The sequence below is a fragment of the Geotrypetes seraphini genome, chromosome 7 (assembly GCF_902459505.1).
Source record: "Geotrypetes seraphini chromosome 7, aGeoSer1.1, whole genome shotgun sequence".
NCBI classification, from domain to species: Eukaryota; Metazoa; Chordata; class Amphibia; order Gymnophiona; family Dermophiidae; genus Geotrypetes; species Geotrypetes seraphini.
Window position 1 is genome coordinate 50,074,701 of NC_047090.1, and position 15,363 is coordinate 50,090,063.

Below are 15,363 nucleotides of genomic sequence, written 5' to 3' on the forward strand. Positions count from 1 at the left end.
CGAAAGGCATACGCAGTGCTGTACATTTTGACATTTACAGAGGGTCCCTGCTCAGAAGAGCTTACTACTACTGCTACTACTAATCACTTATATCGCGCCGAAAGGAATACGCAGTGCTGTACATTTTGACATTTACAGATGGTCCCTGCTCGGAAGAGCTTACTACTACTGCTACTACTAATCACTTATATAGCGCCGAAAGGCGTACGCAGTGCTGTACATTTTGACATTTACAGACGGTCCCTGCTCGGAAGAGCTTACTACTACTGCTACTACTAATCACTTATATAGCGCCGAAAGGCGTAAGCAGTGCTGTACATTTTGACATTTACAGATGGTCCCTGCTCGGGAAGAGCTTACTACTAATCACAGACGGTCCCTGCTCAGAAGAGCTTATACTACTACTGCTACTACTAATCACTTATATAGCGCCGAAAGGCGTACGCAGTAATGTACATTTTGACATTTACAGATGGTTCCTGCTTGGAAGAGTTTACAATCTAACTTGGACAGACAGACTTGACATATAGGGTTGGGGATGCAGAACCCAAGGTGAGAGGAGTTAGGAGTCAAAAGCACTCTCAAAGAGGTGGGCTTTCTGTGTTGCTTTCGATCTTGTCAATTTTATCAATTAAGGCAATATCCACAATAGCTCATTTCCTCAGAAGAAGGCTATTTTAGTCAAAGCACGGACCTTGTTGGATCCGCACCATCTTATGCATATGTGGATGTATTATTGCTACTTGTTGATTGACTCAATAAAGAACTGATTCAGGAACATCTTCTCCAGCTTTTCTATATGTATTTAAGTAACATTGCAGCTAACAGTTTAAATTTGTGAAATATTTGATGTGATTGTTTTTACTTGTAATCTGCTTAGGTTTAAGGGGAATATACATTTTTAAAATAATAAATAGATAAATCACATTTTCAAATAGAAACCAGGAACAAATCTCTGTAGATACTATTCAGCAGGCAGGCTTGTTTAATACTTTCTCATTATGAACTAGTACAAAGTCTGTAGGTCAAAGTACCAACAGAAAATGTTTGAATTAGCACAAATATATTTTAAAATATTGCATTCAATCACCTCATGTTTACAGTAGGGGCATAGGCTGGGCTGTTTTGTTTCCATCATAGTAAAAGTATATTGTGAAATTAAACAATTTAGAAATGGATTGATTCATTTCAGATCTACTTTGATGGAAAACCAGCAAGGTCTCACTAAGGAGCTTGATGACAAGAGCACCTTCATAGCTGTACAAAGTAAGCGCTTGTGTCATAACTCATTTAGCTTTTAAATTAATGTTGTTTTTGCATCTTACCTGATAGAGGACTGGTTTTCTCTTTTGTAATCTCACTTGTGAGAGAGCGTACTTAAGAATGATTTCCTTTTTTAGATAAGCTGCAAGAGAGATTGAGTAAGAGAGGAGTTCGTACTCTAACAAGATTGGGAAAATTCTTCCGGCAGCAGGACATGAAGGGACATGGATTGCTTTGCAAGTCAGACTACAAACAGGCTCTTACGTACTTTCACTTGGAACTTCCAGAAGAGGTATCTTCAGTAACTCACTGTGCCTAAATCCTGAGACTTCCTATTGTGTGGCCTCATTCCTTTTTTCTAATCATCTATAAGTCCATTTCTTAACCTCAGTAGTAGATGTGGCCACTCTTAATTTTTTTGTGTAAAGAACATATGATTTAATACTGTGTTACTTTTTAATGGGGCCCTCTTATTAAACTGTGCTTAGCATGTATAGTTTACTGGTAACTGCTAATGTAGAGCTACATAAGACTAGCCATTCTGGGTCAGAGCAGTGGTCTATCTAGCCCAGTATCCTGTTTCCACAGTGGCCAGTCCAGGTCACAAGCACCTGGCAAAACCCCAAATAGTAGCAACATTCCATGCTACTGATTCCAGGGCAAGCAGTGGCTTCCCCTATGTCTGTCTCAATAGCAGACTATGGACTTTTCCTCCATTAACTTGACCAAACCTTTTCTAAACACATCTATGTTAACTGTTGTTACCGGTGGCACGTTGGGCATTCGCATGCTGACAATCGTGTGCCAACACCTGTGTGCAGGACAAAAGTGTGCCACCGGTTCTGCCGCTTTTACACCTTACCTTTAGCATTCTGAGAGGGGGTGTGGGGGGTGACCCCCCCCACACTACACTTATACAGCTCCTGCTGGGGGGGTGTTTGGGGGAACCCGCCCTCCCCTACACTTAAAACTTCCGAACATTCTCAAACATCGAGAGAACGGAAGTTTTCAGTGTACTGGCGGGGTTCCCCCTCCCAAATCCCCCCCCCAACGGAAGCCGAACAGTTATAAGTGTATTGGGGGTTCTGCCCCCACCTCCCCTCAGAAAGCTAATAAGGCGTAAAAGCGGCAGAACCAGTGGTGCGCTTTTGTCCTGCGCGCAGGTGTCGGCGCGCCAATATCCTAAGTGCTTTCGTTGGTGTACAGTTGTTACCACATCCTCTATCAATGCTTTCCAGAGCTTAACTATTCTCCGAGTGAAAAAAATATTTCCTCCTGTTGGTTTTAAACATATTTTCCTGTAATATGACTGTTCCCTAATCTTTGTAATTTTTGATGGAGTAAAAAATTGATTCCCTTGTACCTGTTCTATACCACTCAGAATAATTTAGCATTTGCAGTGTGGTAAACCTTGTGTTGTGAGGTATAGGCAGAAAACGGGCATGGAAGTAGAGTTGCATAGGGACATAAATTTCACCAATACCCACTAAAATCCATTCCATCCCTACCCTGTCTCGCAATTAATCTCGTACATCCCCAACTTACTCCTGCCGTCAGGCCCACCTGTTCCAAAATGGTAGGCCTTCCCTTTCCCAGTGCATTCTGAGATTCACCGGGGAGGGGCCAAAGGCTCTGATTAGCCCAGATGCCTAAGGCCCCTCCCATGGGAGGGGCCTTAGGCACCTGGGCCAACTGGAGTCTTAGGTCTCCCTCCCAGTTCATCCTGGGATGCAGTGGGAGTGACCTAAGACTCTAATTGGCCAGATACCTAAGGACCTTCCTATGGTTTGTCTGGAAGGGTAGGAAAGGAGAGAGAAATGCTGGTCTCCATGGGAGGAGGGGTTGGCGAGGGAACAAGAAGGAAGTGCTGGTTGCCGCAACAGGAGGGTAGAGGGAAGGAAGGAACAAGAGAGATGTGCCAGTTGTGATGAGGGGGAGGGGGATATAACGAGATAAAAGTGCTAGGGGAGGGAGGGAAGGGAACAGACGTGCCAGTTTCTGCTGGGGGGGAAGTGAGAGGTGATGATCACATGGGGTAGGGGGTGAGAGAGGAAAAGGAAGACATGCAAGACACTATAGGGCTATAGGGGAGGAAGGATTATTGGTATACAGTGGTACCTTGGTTTACGAGCATAATTCGTTCCAGAAGCATGCTCGTAAACCAAAATACTCGTATATCAAAGCGAGTTTCCCCATAGGAAATAATAGAAACTCGCTTTGATACGTTCCCACCCCCCGAGGCCAGCGGCGCTGCTCTATCCCCTCCATGAGAACCGGCATTGCTCCCCCCGAAGGCCCCTCCTGCAATCCGGCCCCCCCCCCCCCGCTGCAATTTGAAGTCCCCCAGACCCACCCAAACCCGCTTCTTATTGTCATCTGGGCCTCGGCACCAGCACAGGCATGTCCTGTGCGTTGGTGCCAGTGCCCGAAGATCAGCTTCCTCTTCTTGCTGGGCCTTGAGCATCTGCGAGTTCACGTTCTCTCGGAGAGAGCGTGAACTCGCAGGCCTTGAGGATGCGCAGATGCTCAAGGCTCAGCAAGAAGAGGAGGCTGATCTTCGGGCACCGGCACCAACGTACAGGGCGTGCCGGTGCCGAAGCCCAGATGATAGTAAGAAGCGGGTTCAGGTGGGTCTGGGGGACTTCAGATTGCGGGGGGGAGGGTGCCGGATCGCAGGGGGCGCCGCTCGCAAATCGAGGCACACTCGGTTTCCGAGGCGCCGATCTTGCGAATGTTTTGCTCGTCTTGCAAAACACTCACAAACCGGTGCACTCGTAAACCGAGGTACCACTATACTTGAATATAACCCCTTCCCCAGCTTATACTCAGAATCTTTTCCCCTCTAATTTTGAGGGAAAACTATTAACTCAGCTTATATTTGGATTGGCTCATATTCGAATATATTTACAAATGTTTGTATACTTTTATTGTATTTGTATGCTTGTAACTGCCTGGAGAGGCAGAGATAAATAAGTATAAATGACCTATGGGGGAAGCCAATTTTATTTAAAAAGATTATTAAGAGCCTCCTATAAAATCTATAATAATAAAACCCTAGAGCGCGCATGTGCTCTTGAAAATTCATTATTTCTGGCGCCATGAGGTGTGCTTCTGTGGCAGTATTCTATTTGACACCTCACAGCGCTTGCAGGGGCTGGAGGCGTGTGTGGTGGCTGAAGGCGCGTAACTGTGCTCTCTCCCTGCCTGCGTCCTCAGCAGGGAACACACCTCCCGCCTTCACTTGCCGCTGCCGCTGATCCTCCTCTTCAGAGCAGCCTAAGATCGTGGCCGGCTTTAAAGAACCTCGCAGGCCGCTCTCCAACCTCAGTAGCACGCTCCCTCTGACGCACGGGATCGCGTCAGAGGGAACGTGCTACCGAGTTGGAGAGTGGCCTGCTAGGTTCGCTAAAGCCGGCCACCACGATCGTAGGCTGCTTTGAAGAGGAGCAGGCCAGAAGACGCCAGGATGGAGGGAGGGTAAGAAGGGGATCAATACCGGGAGCCAGAGGGAGAGGGAAAGGGAAAGGGGGCTGCTTTGGGGGGGAGGTATGCTGGGGACAGACAGCTTTGCTCTGGGGGGGGAAGACAGAAGGGGCCCTGGAGAGACAGGGAGAGGGAAAGGGGGCTGCTTTGGGGGGAGGGGTGTGCTTGGGGCAAACAGCTTTGCTCTGGGGGGGAAGACAGAAGGGGCCATGGAGAGACAGGGAAAGGGAAAGGGGGCTGCTTTGGGGGGAGGGGTGTTCTGGGAGAGACAGAAGGGGCCATGGAGATATAGGGAGACGGAAAGGGGGCTGCTTTGGAGGGAGGTGTGCTGGGGACAGCCAGCTTTGCTCTGGAGGGGAAGACAGAAGAGGGCCATGGAGAGACAGTTAGGGAGAGGGAAAGGGGGCTGCTTTGGGGGGAGGTGTGTGCTGGGGGCAGACAGCTTTGCTCGGGGGGGGGGGGGGGAGACAGAAGGATACAGACAGCGGCCAAGGAGAGAGAGATAAAGAAACACAGCCAGACACATCTGTTCTAGCACCCGTTAATGTAACGGGCTTAAAGACTAGTTATATTATAAAATTTAAATTGCACTTAAAAATGTGTATATTGACAAGGAGAAGTGTACTTTTACGTGACCCACATGTAGCCGTGTTCAGGGATGGAATTTGGACCTAGTTGCAATTTATGCACAAGCGTTATAAAATCCCATGTGTTTATGCCTATTGTGTTCACATTCTTTTACATTTGCTCTTCTTGTAACACATCTGCTCAATCCATTTGCTGCCAAGAAGCCCTATATGTGTATTGCATAAATCAGTGGTCTCCAACTTTTTTCATGTAAAGGGCTACCGTGTGAATACAAGAAAGCCCCGAGGGTCACAAAAAGATTTCAAGCTTTCACATAGGTTATAAAGTGTCTTGACCTGCTTGTTCAGACTGGGTATTAAACATTAAAAATTAATACCAGCGTTGATTCTACACCGCTTCAAGAATATCTTTTAAAAACTCACTTTGCTTTGGTTTTTAAGCAGTAGCAAATTCCATAAATGAGACACCTGATTAACGCACTTAAGAGATTGTGTGCAAGATTGAAATTAACGCATTTACAGGATTTGAAGAACATTTCAGCCAACTGTTTGAGGGTCGCAGTAGAGGACTTCAGGGGGCCATGCATTGGAGACTACTGGCATAAAAATAGCCACTCTCTTCTGATTACTGACTTCTGTGTACTTATTCCAGACAATTTTTTAAGAATATCCTTACTAGGTCAAACCAATGGTCCTTCAAGCCCAGTAGCCCGTTCTCACGGTGGCCAATCCAGGTCCCTAATACCTGGCTAAAACCCAAGAAGTAGCAGCATTCTATTATCTCAGAGTAAGCAAGATTCCAGAATCCCAAAGAATAGCAACATTATCCCAGGACAAGCAGGCAGCATATTCTTAACGCATGGGTGACGTCACCGACGGAGCCCCGGTATGGACCTTTTTAACTAGAAAGTTCTAGTTGGCTGCACCGCGCATGCGCGAGTGCCTTCCCGCCCGACGGAGGAGTGCGTGGTCCCCAGATTCTTCGTTTCCGCGGAGCGAAGAAGACGCATGTGTTTTCAACGGCCATTGAAAAACTATTTTCTGCCTTCCCGCTCGCGTACTTTTTTCATTTTTTCAGTTTTTTTCCTTTCGGATCCCGTTACTTTTCTTTAAAAAAAAAAAAAAACTCGTCGAGTTTTCTTTATTTTTTCGGGCCGGCCCCGGCGGCGCCTGTTGCCACCATACAGGCCTCCGGCTTTGATTTTGCGGAGGCCATGTTTCCCTTCATGCCCCCTCAACCGGGCTTTAAGAAGTGCCAGCGGTGTGCACGCCCGATCTCCCTCACCGACCCGCACAATTGGTGCATCCAGTGCTTGGGTCCAGAGCATCGGGCTGACACCTGCACCCGCTGTGCTATGCTTAAAAAGCGTACTTTAAAAAATAGGCAGATCCAGCAAAATATTTTGTTTGGTACCGGATCTGCCATGGAACCGGCTGCGACGTCGACGGCACCCCAAAAGTCGGCACCGACAACATCGACACCACCGGACCCTTCCTCGGGGTCATTGGGCCCAGGTAAGCCGGCTAAGAAGCCTCCCACTTCCCTTGAGCGCCCTCCTGCCACGGTTGCGACACCGGCCCTCCCGGCACCGCACCGGCCCCGCAAACGCTCCGCTCCGATCTCAGTGAGTGCCTCATCATCGGCCTCCTCATCGCCGGAGCGTAGAGCGGCACCTATGGTACCGAAGAAGAAAAAAGCGGTACCGGTGCCTCCCCTGGATGACCGCATCGCGGCCATACTTCAAACACAGTTACAGTTACAGGAGCAGCTGCAACAACAGCTCCAGCAACTGTTGCCGGCGTTGCTGGCACCGCACCTTCCGGTACAGGACCGGTCCGAGCCTCGAACGGTCCCATCGGTGTCGACCCCCTCGGTACCGATTAATACCTCCATTCCGGTGCTCTTGGCAGAAACACCTACAGTGCATACCCGTGATGCTGCCGACCCTGTCCGGTCCCAGGAATGACATCGGTCTTCCTCACCCGGTACCGCCTCGGTGCGCTCAGGCAAATCTCTCTCAAAGACCCGCCATGCTGAGCCCTCCACACCAATGTCCAAACGTATGCACCCCGACATTAGGGACCCGGACTTGTGGGAAGACTCCCCTCACGGTACCGAGGAGGACGCTTCGTCAACCGACGAAGAACCCTCCATGACCGACACCGTATCAAAACCAGAGCAATCCTCTTTCTCCAAATTCCTTAGGGAGATGTCAGCAGCTCTTTCCATTCCCTTAGAGTCCGACTCTAAAAAGTCTCAGGCTTTCCTCGACGCCCTAGACTTTGAGCAACCTCCCAAAGAATTTCTGAAGTTGCCCGTCCACGACATCTTACGGGAAACTTTCTATAAAAACTGGGAGGCTCCCCTCACTGTTCCTGGAGCCCCTCGTAAATTGGATAGCTTGTACCGGGTTATTCCAATCCCAGGGTTTGAAAAACCTCAATTGCCCCACGAGTCCCTCCTGGTGGAATCTACTTTGAAAAAATCTCAGGGTTCCAGTGTATATGCCTCCACCCCTCCTGGCAGAGAGGGAAAAACCATGGATAAATTTGGTAAGCGCCTTTTCCAAAATGCCATGTTAGCCAATAGAGCCAACAACTACACCTTCCACTTCTCCTTCTACATGAAGCATCTGGTGCAACAGCTCTCCTCCTTACAGAAATATCTTCCTGAACGTAAGGTCCCTCTTTTCCAGCAACATATTTCTAGCCTCCTCCAACTCAGGAAATTTATGGTTCGCTCCATCTACGACCTGTTGGGCCGACGCGGGAGCGGACTGCTGGGCAGGATGGACCTGTGGTCTGACCCTGCAGAGGCACTGCTTATGTTCTTATGACTCATTTGAGCTGACCTCTCGCGCATCTGCCATGGCGGTGGCCATGCGCCGTTTGGCATGGCTGAGAGTCTCTGACCTAGACATTAACCACCAGGACCGCCTGGCGAACGCACCTTGTCTGGGTGATGAACTCTTCGGAGAGTCCCTGGACTCAACAACCCCGAAGCTCTCAGCACATAAGACCAGGTGGGACACTCTGATCAAACCTAAAAAGAAGACTCCGCCTGCTCGCCCCTACAGACAGCAGTCTTCCTACCAGCGCAGGTTCTCGGCCAGACCTCTCAACCCGCCTCAACAGCAGCCTCGCCGTCCTCGTCAACAGCATCAATCTCAAGCTCGCTCACAGTCTCACCAACCTGCCAAGCCTCTACCTCCGTCAAAACCATCTCAGCCCTTTTGACTTTTTCCTCCAGGGCTTAGCCAGTCTCCCACCATCACTGCCTCTTCCTCAGCCTATCGGAGGGCGCCTCCAAATCTTCCTCAGCCGTTGGGAGGTCATCACATCAGACCAATGGGTCCTCAGCATCATATGCCACGGCTACTCTCTCAAATTCCAGACTCTTCTACCAGACAATCCTCCCATAGAGTCTGCTTCTCACTCCTCCCAAACCCCCCTCCTCCTGAGGGAGGTCCACTCTCTCCTTCTCAATGCCATCGAAGAAGTGCCTCCGGACCAAAGGGGTCAGGGATTCTACTCCCGCTACTTCCTGGTTCCCAAAAAGACAGGAGACCTCCGTCCCATCCTCGATCTCAGGGACCTCAACAAGTGTCTGGTCAAGGAGAAGTTCAGAATGCTCTCCCTTGCCACGCTTTACCCTCTTCTCTCTCAGCACGACTGGCTATGTTCCCTGGACCTCAAAGAGGCCTACACTCACATCCCAATCAATCCGACTTCACGTTGCTACCTACGGTTTCAGATACAGCACCGTCACTATCAGTACAAAGTGCTACCTTTTGGCCTCGCTTCATCGCCCAGGGTGTTCACCAAGTGCCTTATTGTGGTGGCGGCCTTCCTCAGGTCTCACAACCTCCAGGTGTTCCCCTACTTGGACGATTGGTTGGTGAAAGCACCACTTGCGCTACAAGCCACTCATCACACCATCTCTTTCCTCCATCTCCTGGGGTTCGAGATCAACTACCCCAAGTCGCATCTGCTTCCCACACAGCGACTTCAGTTCATTGGAGCAGTTCTCGACACCACACTGATGAGGGCGTTTCTCCCCTCTGACCGTCAACTGACCCTGCTCCACCTCTGTCGTCAGGTGCTCCTTCATCACTCCGTTCCAGCCCGACAGATGATGGTCCTCCTGGGCCACATGGCCTCGACGGTCCATGTGCTTCCTCTGGCGCGACTCCACCTCAGGACACCTCAATGGACTCTTGCCAACCAATGGTCACAGACCACGGATCTTCTTTCTCATCCCATCTCTGTGACATCGTCTCTTCAGCAATCTCTTCAATGGTGGTTGAACTCCTCAAATCTTTCCAGGGGTCTACTCTTTCATCTACCCCCTCACTCCATGATCATAACCACGGATGTCTCCCCCTATGCGTGGGGAGCTCACCTGGGAGATCTACGCACCCAGGGACTCTGGACCCCTCAGGAGCGTCAACATCACATCAATTTCCTGGAACTCAGAGCCATGTTCTATGCTCTCAAGGCCTCCCAGCACCTTCTCTGCCCTCAGGTTCTTCTCCTGTGCACAGACAATCAAGTCGCCATGTACTACATAAACAAGCAAGGTGGCACCGGATCTCGCCTCCTTTGTCAGGAGGCTCTCAGCATCTGGACCTGGGCCATGGCCCGCAATCTCTTCCTCAAGGCTGTCTATATCCAGGGCGAACAGAACTCCCTGGCCGACAATCTCAGCCGCATCCTTCAACCTCACGAGTGGACTCTGGACCCTTCCACACTCCACTCCATCTTTGCTCGCTGGGGCACTCCGCAGGTGGACCTCTTTGCAGTTCCTCACAACCATCAGCTGCCCCAGTTCTGTTCCAGACTCTTCTCTCCTCATCGTCTGACCCCAGATGCATTCCTGCTCGACTGGACGGATCAGTTCCTCTATGCCTTTCCTCCATTACCTCTGATGTTGCGGACGTTATCCAAACTCCGCAGGGACAGGGCCACCATGATTCTCATCGCTCCTCAGTGGCCCTGCCAACACTGGTTCTCCCTCCTGCTTCAGCTCAGCTCCAAGGAGCCCATTCCTCTTCCTGTGTTTCCTACTCTACTTACGCAGCAGCATCTCTACTACATCCCAATCTGTCTTCGCTCCACCTGACAGCTTGGTTTCTCTCGGGCTGACCTCTCCAGAGAACCTGTCTCAGCCTGTCCGTCGCATTTTGGATGCCTCCAGGAAACCGGTCCCCCTCCAATGTTACCATCAGAAGTGGACCAGGTTCTCCTCTTGGTGTCTACTGCATCATCACGATCCCACCTCATTGGCGGTGGAAACTGTACTGGACTATTTGCTCTCTCTGTCCGACGCTGGCCTCAAGTCTACCTCAATCAGAGTCCACCTCAGTGCCATCACTGCGTTTCACGAGCCTATCCTCGGAAAACCTCTCACGGCTCATCCACTGGTTTCCCGGTTCATGAGAGGCCTCTTCAATGTCAAACCACCTCTGAAGCCTCCTCCTGTCGTCTGGGACCTGAATGTGGTTTTATCAGCCCTCATGAATCCTCCTTTTGAGCCTCTTGCCACAACTTCGCTCAAACTTCTAACATGGAAGGTGCTTTTCCTCATTGCCATCACCTCTGCCAGGAGGGTTAGTGAGATGCATGCACTGGTCGCCGATCCACCGTTCACTGTTTTTCACCATGACAAGGTGGTTCAGCGTACCCATCCTAAATTCCTTCCCAAGGTGGTCTCGGCTTTTCACCTCAACCAGTCCATTGTGTTGCCTGTCTTTTTCCCTAAACCCCATTCTCATCCTGGGGAACAGGCGTTGCACACGCTGGATTGTAAGCGTGCCCTCGCATACTACCTTGACCGTACCAGGGCTCACCGCTCGTCCCCTCAGCTCTTTTTGACCTTCGATCCTAACCGTCTAGGTCGTCCTGTCTCTAAATGGACGCTTTCCAACTGGCTTGCTGCCTGTATTGCGTTCTGTTATGCTCGGGCCGGTCTCTCACTGGAAGGTGCTGTCACGGCCCACAGGGTCAGAGCTATGGCTGCTTCTGTGGCTTTCCTCCGTTCCACACCCATCGAGGAAATCTGCAAGGCTGCCACTTGGTCCTCAGTTCACATGTTCACTACTCACTACTGTCTGGATGCCTTCTCCAGACGGGATGGACACTTCGGCCAATCTGTGCTACAAAATTTATTTTCCTAATGGCCAACCATCCCTCCTCCCTCTCTGTTAGCTTGGAGGTCACCCATGCGTTAAGAATATGCTGCCTGCTTGTCCTGGGATAAAGCAAAGTTACTTACCGTAACAGGTGTTATCCAGGGACAGCAGGCAGATATTCTTATGTCCCACCCTCTTCCCCGGGTTGGCTTCTTAGCTGGCTTATCTTAACTGGGGACCACGCACTCCTCCGTCAGGTGGGAAGGCACTCGCGCATGCGCGGTGCGGCCAACTAGAACTTTCTAGTTAAAAAGGTCCGTACCGGGGCTGCGTCGGTGACGTCACCCATGCGTTAAGAATATCTGCCTGCTGTCCCTGGATAACACCTGTTACGGTAAGTAACTGTGCTTTCCATGCTTCCGATCCAGGGCAAGCAGTGGCTTCCCCCATGTCTTTCTCAATAACAGACTATGGACTTTTCCTCCAGGAAATTGTCCAAACCTTTCTTAAAACCAGCTACTCTATCCGCTTTTACTACAACCTCTGGCAACGCGTTCCAGAGCTTAAAGTTAAGTTGCTTATTTTAAATGTTTCTTCAAAAGAGCTTACTGTTTGCTTAATTTGTATTTTGTCTAGTGTCTTTTGAAAATTGTTTCCAAAAATAAGCATTCCAAGCTTTTGTAGAAAAAGTGATTGCATGCGAAGACTGCATATTCTGTTTCACTTGTGATGTACAGTACTCCCCCGAAATTTGCGGGGGTTACGTTCACGGAGTGACCACGAATGTTAAAATAAACCGTGAATATCGGAAGAGTACTGCAATCGGCAATCCCCCTCCTCCTCTCTTGCTCCGGCCCGAGCTGCGCTTCTTACCTGGTCGCCTTAGTCAGCGGCGTCTCGGCTTCCCCGTGGCTGGTTCCTGTGCACTCGACCTCCTCCTCCTGCACAACCCCACACAGGAAGCGCGTTCCAGGTTTTCATTAGAAGAGGCTAACGTCGGGAGTGATGCGATCGCCATGTTGGTGGTGGGAGGGAGGGCATCTGTTGCTCTGCTTTCCCCTCTCACTGCGTTATGGGAGGGTGCACGGGAGGCGCCTGGCCAGGGAAAGCAGAGCTTTTCCATTGGTCAGTCATTCGCATTATTTTCTGACTGGATGAGGTGGTCAGAAAATAGCGTGCATGACTGAGTCTGCGAATCGCCGACTGCAAATTCGCGGGGGTGTATTGTACTTTATTTGGATTATTTTCTCAGTGTGTCCTGGACATACACGTATAAACATGGAAACCAGCACATCAGTGTCTGTCATAAATATGAGAACAGGAAATAGTTCCATTTAAAAAAAATTGCTGCTAAAGAAGTAATCTGCCATTTTTAAAACTGAAATTGTAACAGAAATGTTATTAAATGTGGTTCTGATGGTTGTTATGCCTATTTCTGTTTTCTCCACTTCTGGTTGTATGTCCCTTTGCAATTGCTAACAAAGATATTAAAAAAAAAAAAAAAAAAATGAGGGGCGTGTGCTTTCTGTCCTTTGTTAGCAGCTCCTCTCTATCCCCCTCTTTATGAAGGCCTAGCGCAGGTTTTAATTCCAGCAGCAGCAGTAACTGCTCTGACGCTCATAGGAATTCTATGAGTGTCGGAGCAGTTACCAAACCCGTGCTATACCTTTGTAAAAGAGGGGGGTTATATTTGGATATATTTTGTCACGGCAGCAGATTTTGTTGAACATTTATGGCTATCTTGCACTCTTTTTCTAGATCTTTGAATCTGTCTGGATCATTTTGGATGAGAATTGTAATGATCAAGTCGATTATGGAGAATTTACCCATGCTGTAATTGGAGAAATGAATGAATACCGGAAAGCATTTGTTAGAAAAGTAAGGAATATTTTTGTGTACTGGAAAGTATTAATGGGAGGTTTAAATGGTTGGGATTTTTTTGGGAGGTGGGAGGATGTCAAAGGATATTTAGGGCTTAATTTTATAAAATAGGTACTAACGTTTACATGTGGATTACACACATTAATGTTAGAATAATCGCACATATGCACATAACTTCCAAAATTACTTCTGAGCACGTAACTTAAATAGGGCATATTTTGTAGATGGGTGTACAGATGGGTGGGTCACAGGCATGTCAGCCAATAGCATGCATGGCTGGGTGTGTCCACTTGTGACTGCCATTGAAGTGGCATAAGCAGGCATTCCTTCTTTTTTTGGCACATCAGTCAGGTTTATGCAGGTTTTCTATACCTGAATCAGGATGTCCTGATGCTGAATCAGGATGCTCCCTGTGCTGCATCAAGGCATGAAAAATGAGGTGCCTCCCCCAAGCATTTTCTACAACTATAGCAGAGCGGCATCAAGCACTCTTCATCCTACCTTAACTTCAGAAAACTAGTCAAAACCAACCTGTTTAACTGATTTGTAACCAAGAACTCTTAAAGCCTTTCCCCTGTATTCTACTTACCTGAACTTGACGCCCCCACAATGTGACTTTCACTATGTTTTTCTTCCTCCCCACAAATATGCATGTACTCAAAAACATCATTGTTATTCTAAGAATTCATTGTATCCAAGGACTTCATTGTTATGACTTCGCTGACTGTCCAACTCTTCTTCGCTGACTGTCCAGCTCTTCTTATTGTAAACCGCCTCAAACTACTTTGGCTTTGGCAGTATATAAAAAAAAAAATTATTATTATTATTAATAAATGTGAGCCATCACCCCTATAGATCCCCTTCCTTTTCCGTGTTTAAAAGCAGACTGACAACTCACCTTTTTGATATGGCTTTCAATCCTTAACCCTACTCCTCTGCCCTCCAACCCAGCCAGATGGTTAACCGTTCCCCTTAACTGTATCCATGACATCCTGTTTGTCTGTCTTGGCTGTTTAGATTGTAAGCTCTTTCGAGCAGGGACTGTTTTCTTCTTCTTTGTGACTTTGCAGTGCTTCGTGCTTCTGGTAGCGCTATAGTAATAGATGCCCCAGAAGGGAGTGCTATCTCTATGGATAATCTTTCAGTGCCTTATGATTCAGGAAGTGCTTAATTTGACTGTACTGGTACCTGTCTCCTCTGTCTGAATTTATTATGCAGATCTTCAAACTCCAAAACTCAATTCAATTCTAACAATTGCCCTAAAATTGTCCCTTATTTTCCCATTCAGAGAAGATCAGGTCTGCCTTCCCAGAGGCAAATTTCACAATGTATTTAAGAGGCAAAGACCTCATAAAGGTCTGTATGCTTCCCCGCCTCCATCTTACTAGCATTCATTTGATGACTGTAAGTTTTGTAATCAGTGTTGCTGTGGCTTGCAATGGGAGCAGAGCACCTCTGATCACCATGAATTACAGTATTAAAATTCACAAAAAAAACCCTAAATTGTTAATTATGTATTCTTAACTTTCATTGGTTTAAATAGAAGTAATTGGGAGGAGGGCAATAAAAGGAGTCATAGTGACCAAATCTCCTTTAAAGAAATAATGCAAAAGCATTAGGGTTATTGGGTTTTTGCCTTTCATTTTTAATCCTATTTAGGTCTACATGAAATTAGATCCCAACAAGACTGGTAGCGTGTCTATGACGGATATCACCAAGTTCTACTGTGCAAGAAAACACCCTCAAGTCTTGGCAGGTAAAGAGCACCATGAACAAAATATATAGCTTGCTAAGTTTTAGCATTAAAAATGTCACCTACTGCAATGTCATTTAAAATTAGGCGCTGTTTGTCGAATCGTGCCTAGCAGTGCCCAAATCAAGTTGGACACTGGTAGGCATTTACAACTAAGGTGCCGGTATATTAGACCAGGGTTTTCTTGGCCTAAAATACCAGTGCCTAACTCAGTCCATGCCCAAACCCACCCCTAGCCAAGCCTACTTTTTGGGTAGGCATCTTG

General features: G+C 48.2%; 1 protein-coding gene across 5 annotated transcripts in view; it reads left to right on the plus strand.

Annotated features, from left to right (window-relative positions):
* The window catches only part of CAPS2 (calcyphosine 2), an 85,258-nt gene that overhangs the window by 62,532 nt on the left and 7,363 nt on the right, over positions 1–15,363 (plus strand). For all 5 annotated transcript variants that reach the window (XM_033951716.1, XM_033951715.1, XM_033951714.1 and 2 more), the window contains 4 exons: positions 1,193–1,266; positions 1,401–1,555; positions 13,223–13,342; positions 15,005–15,101. In XM_033951716.1, coding sequence (XP_033807607.1) covers positions 1,193–1,266; positions 1,401–1,555; positions 13,223–13,342; positions 15,005–15,101 — 446 coding nt within the window. The remainder of the gene's footprint in view (positions 1–1,192; positions 1,267–1,400; positions 1,556–13,222; positions 13,343–15,004; positions 15,102–15,363) is intronic.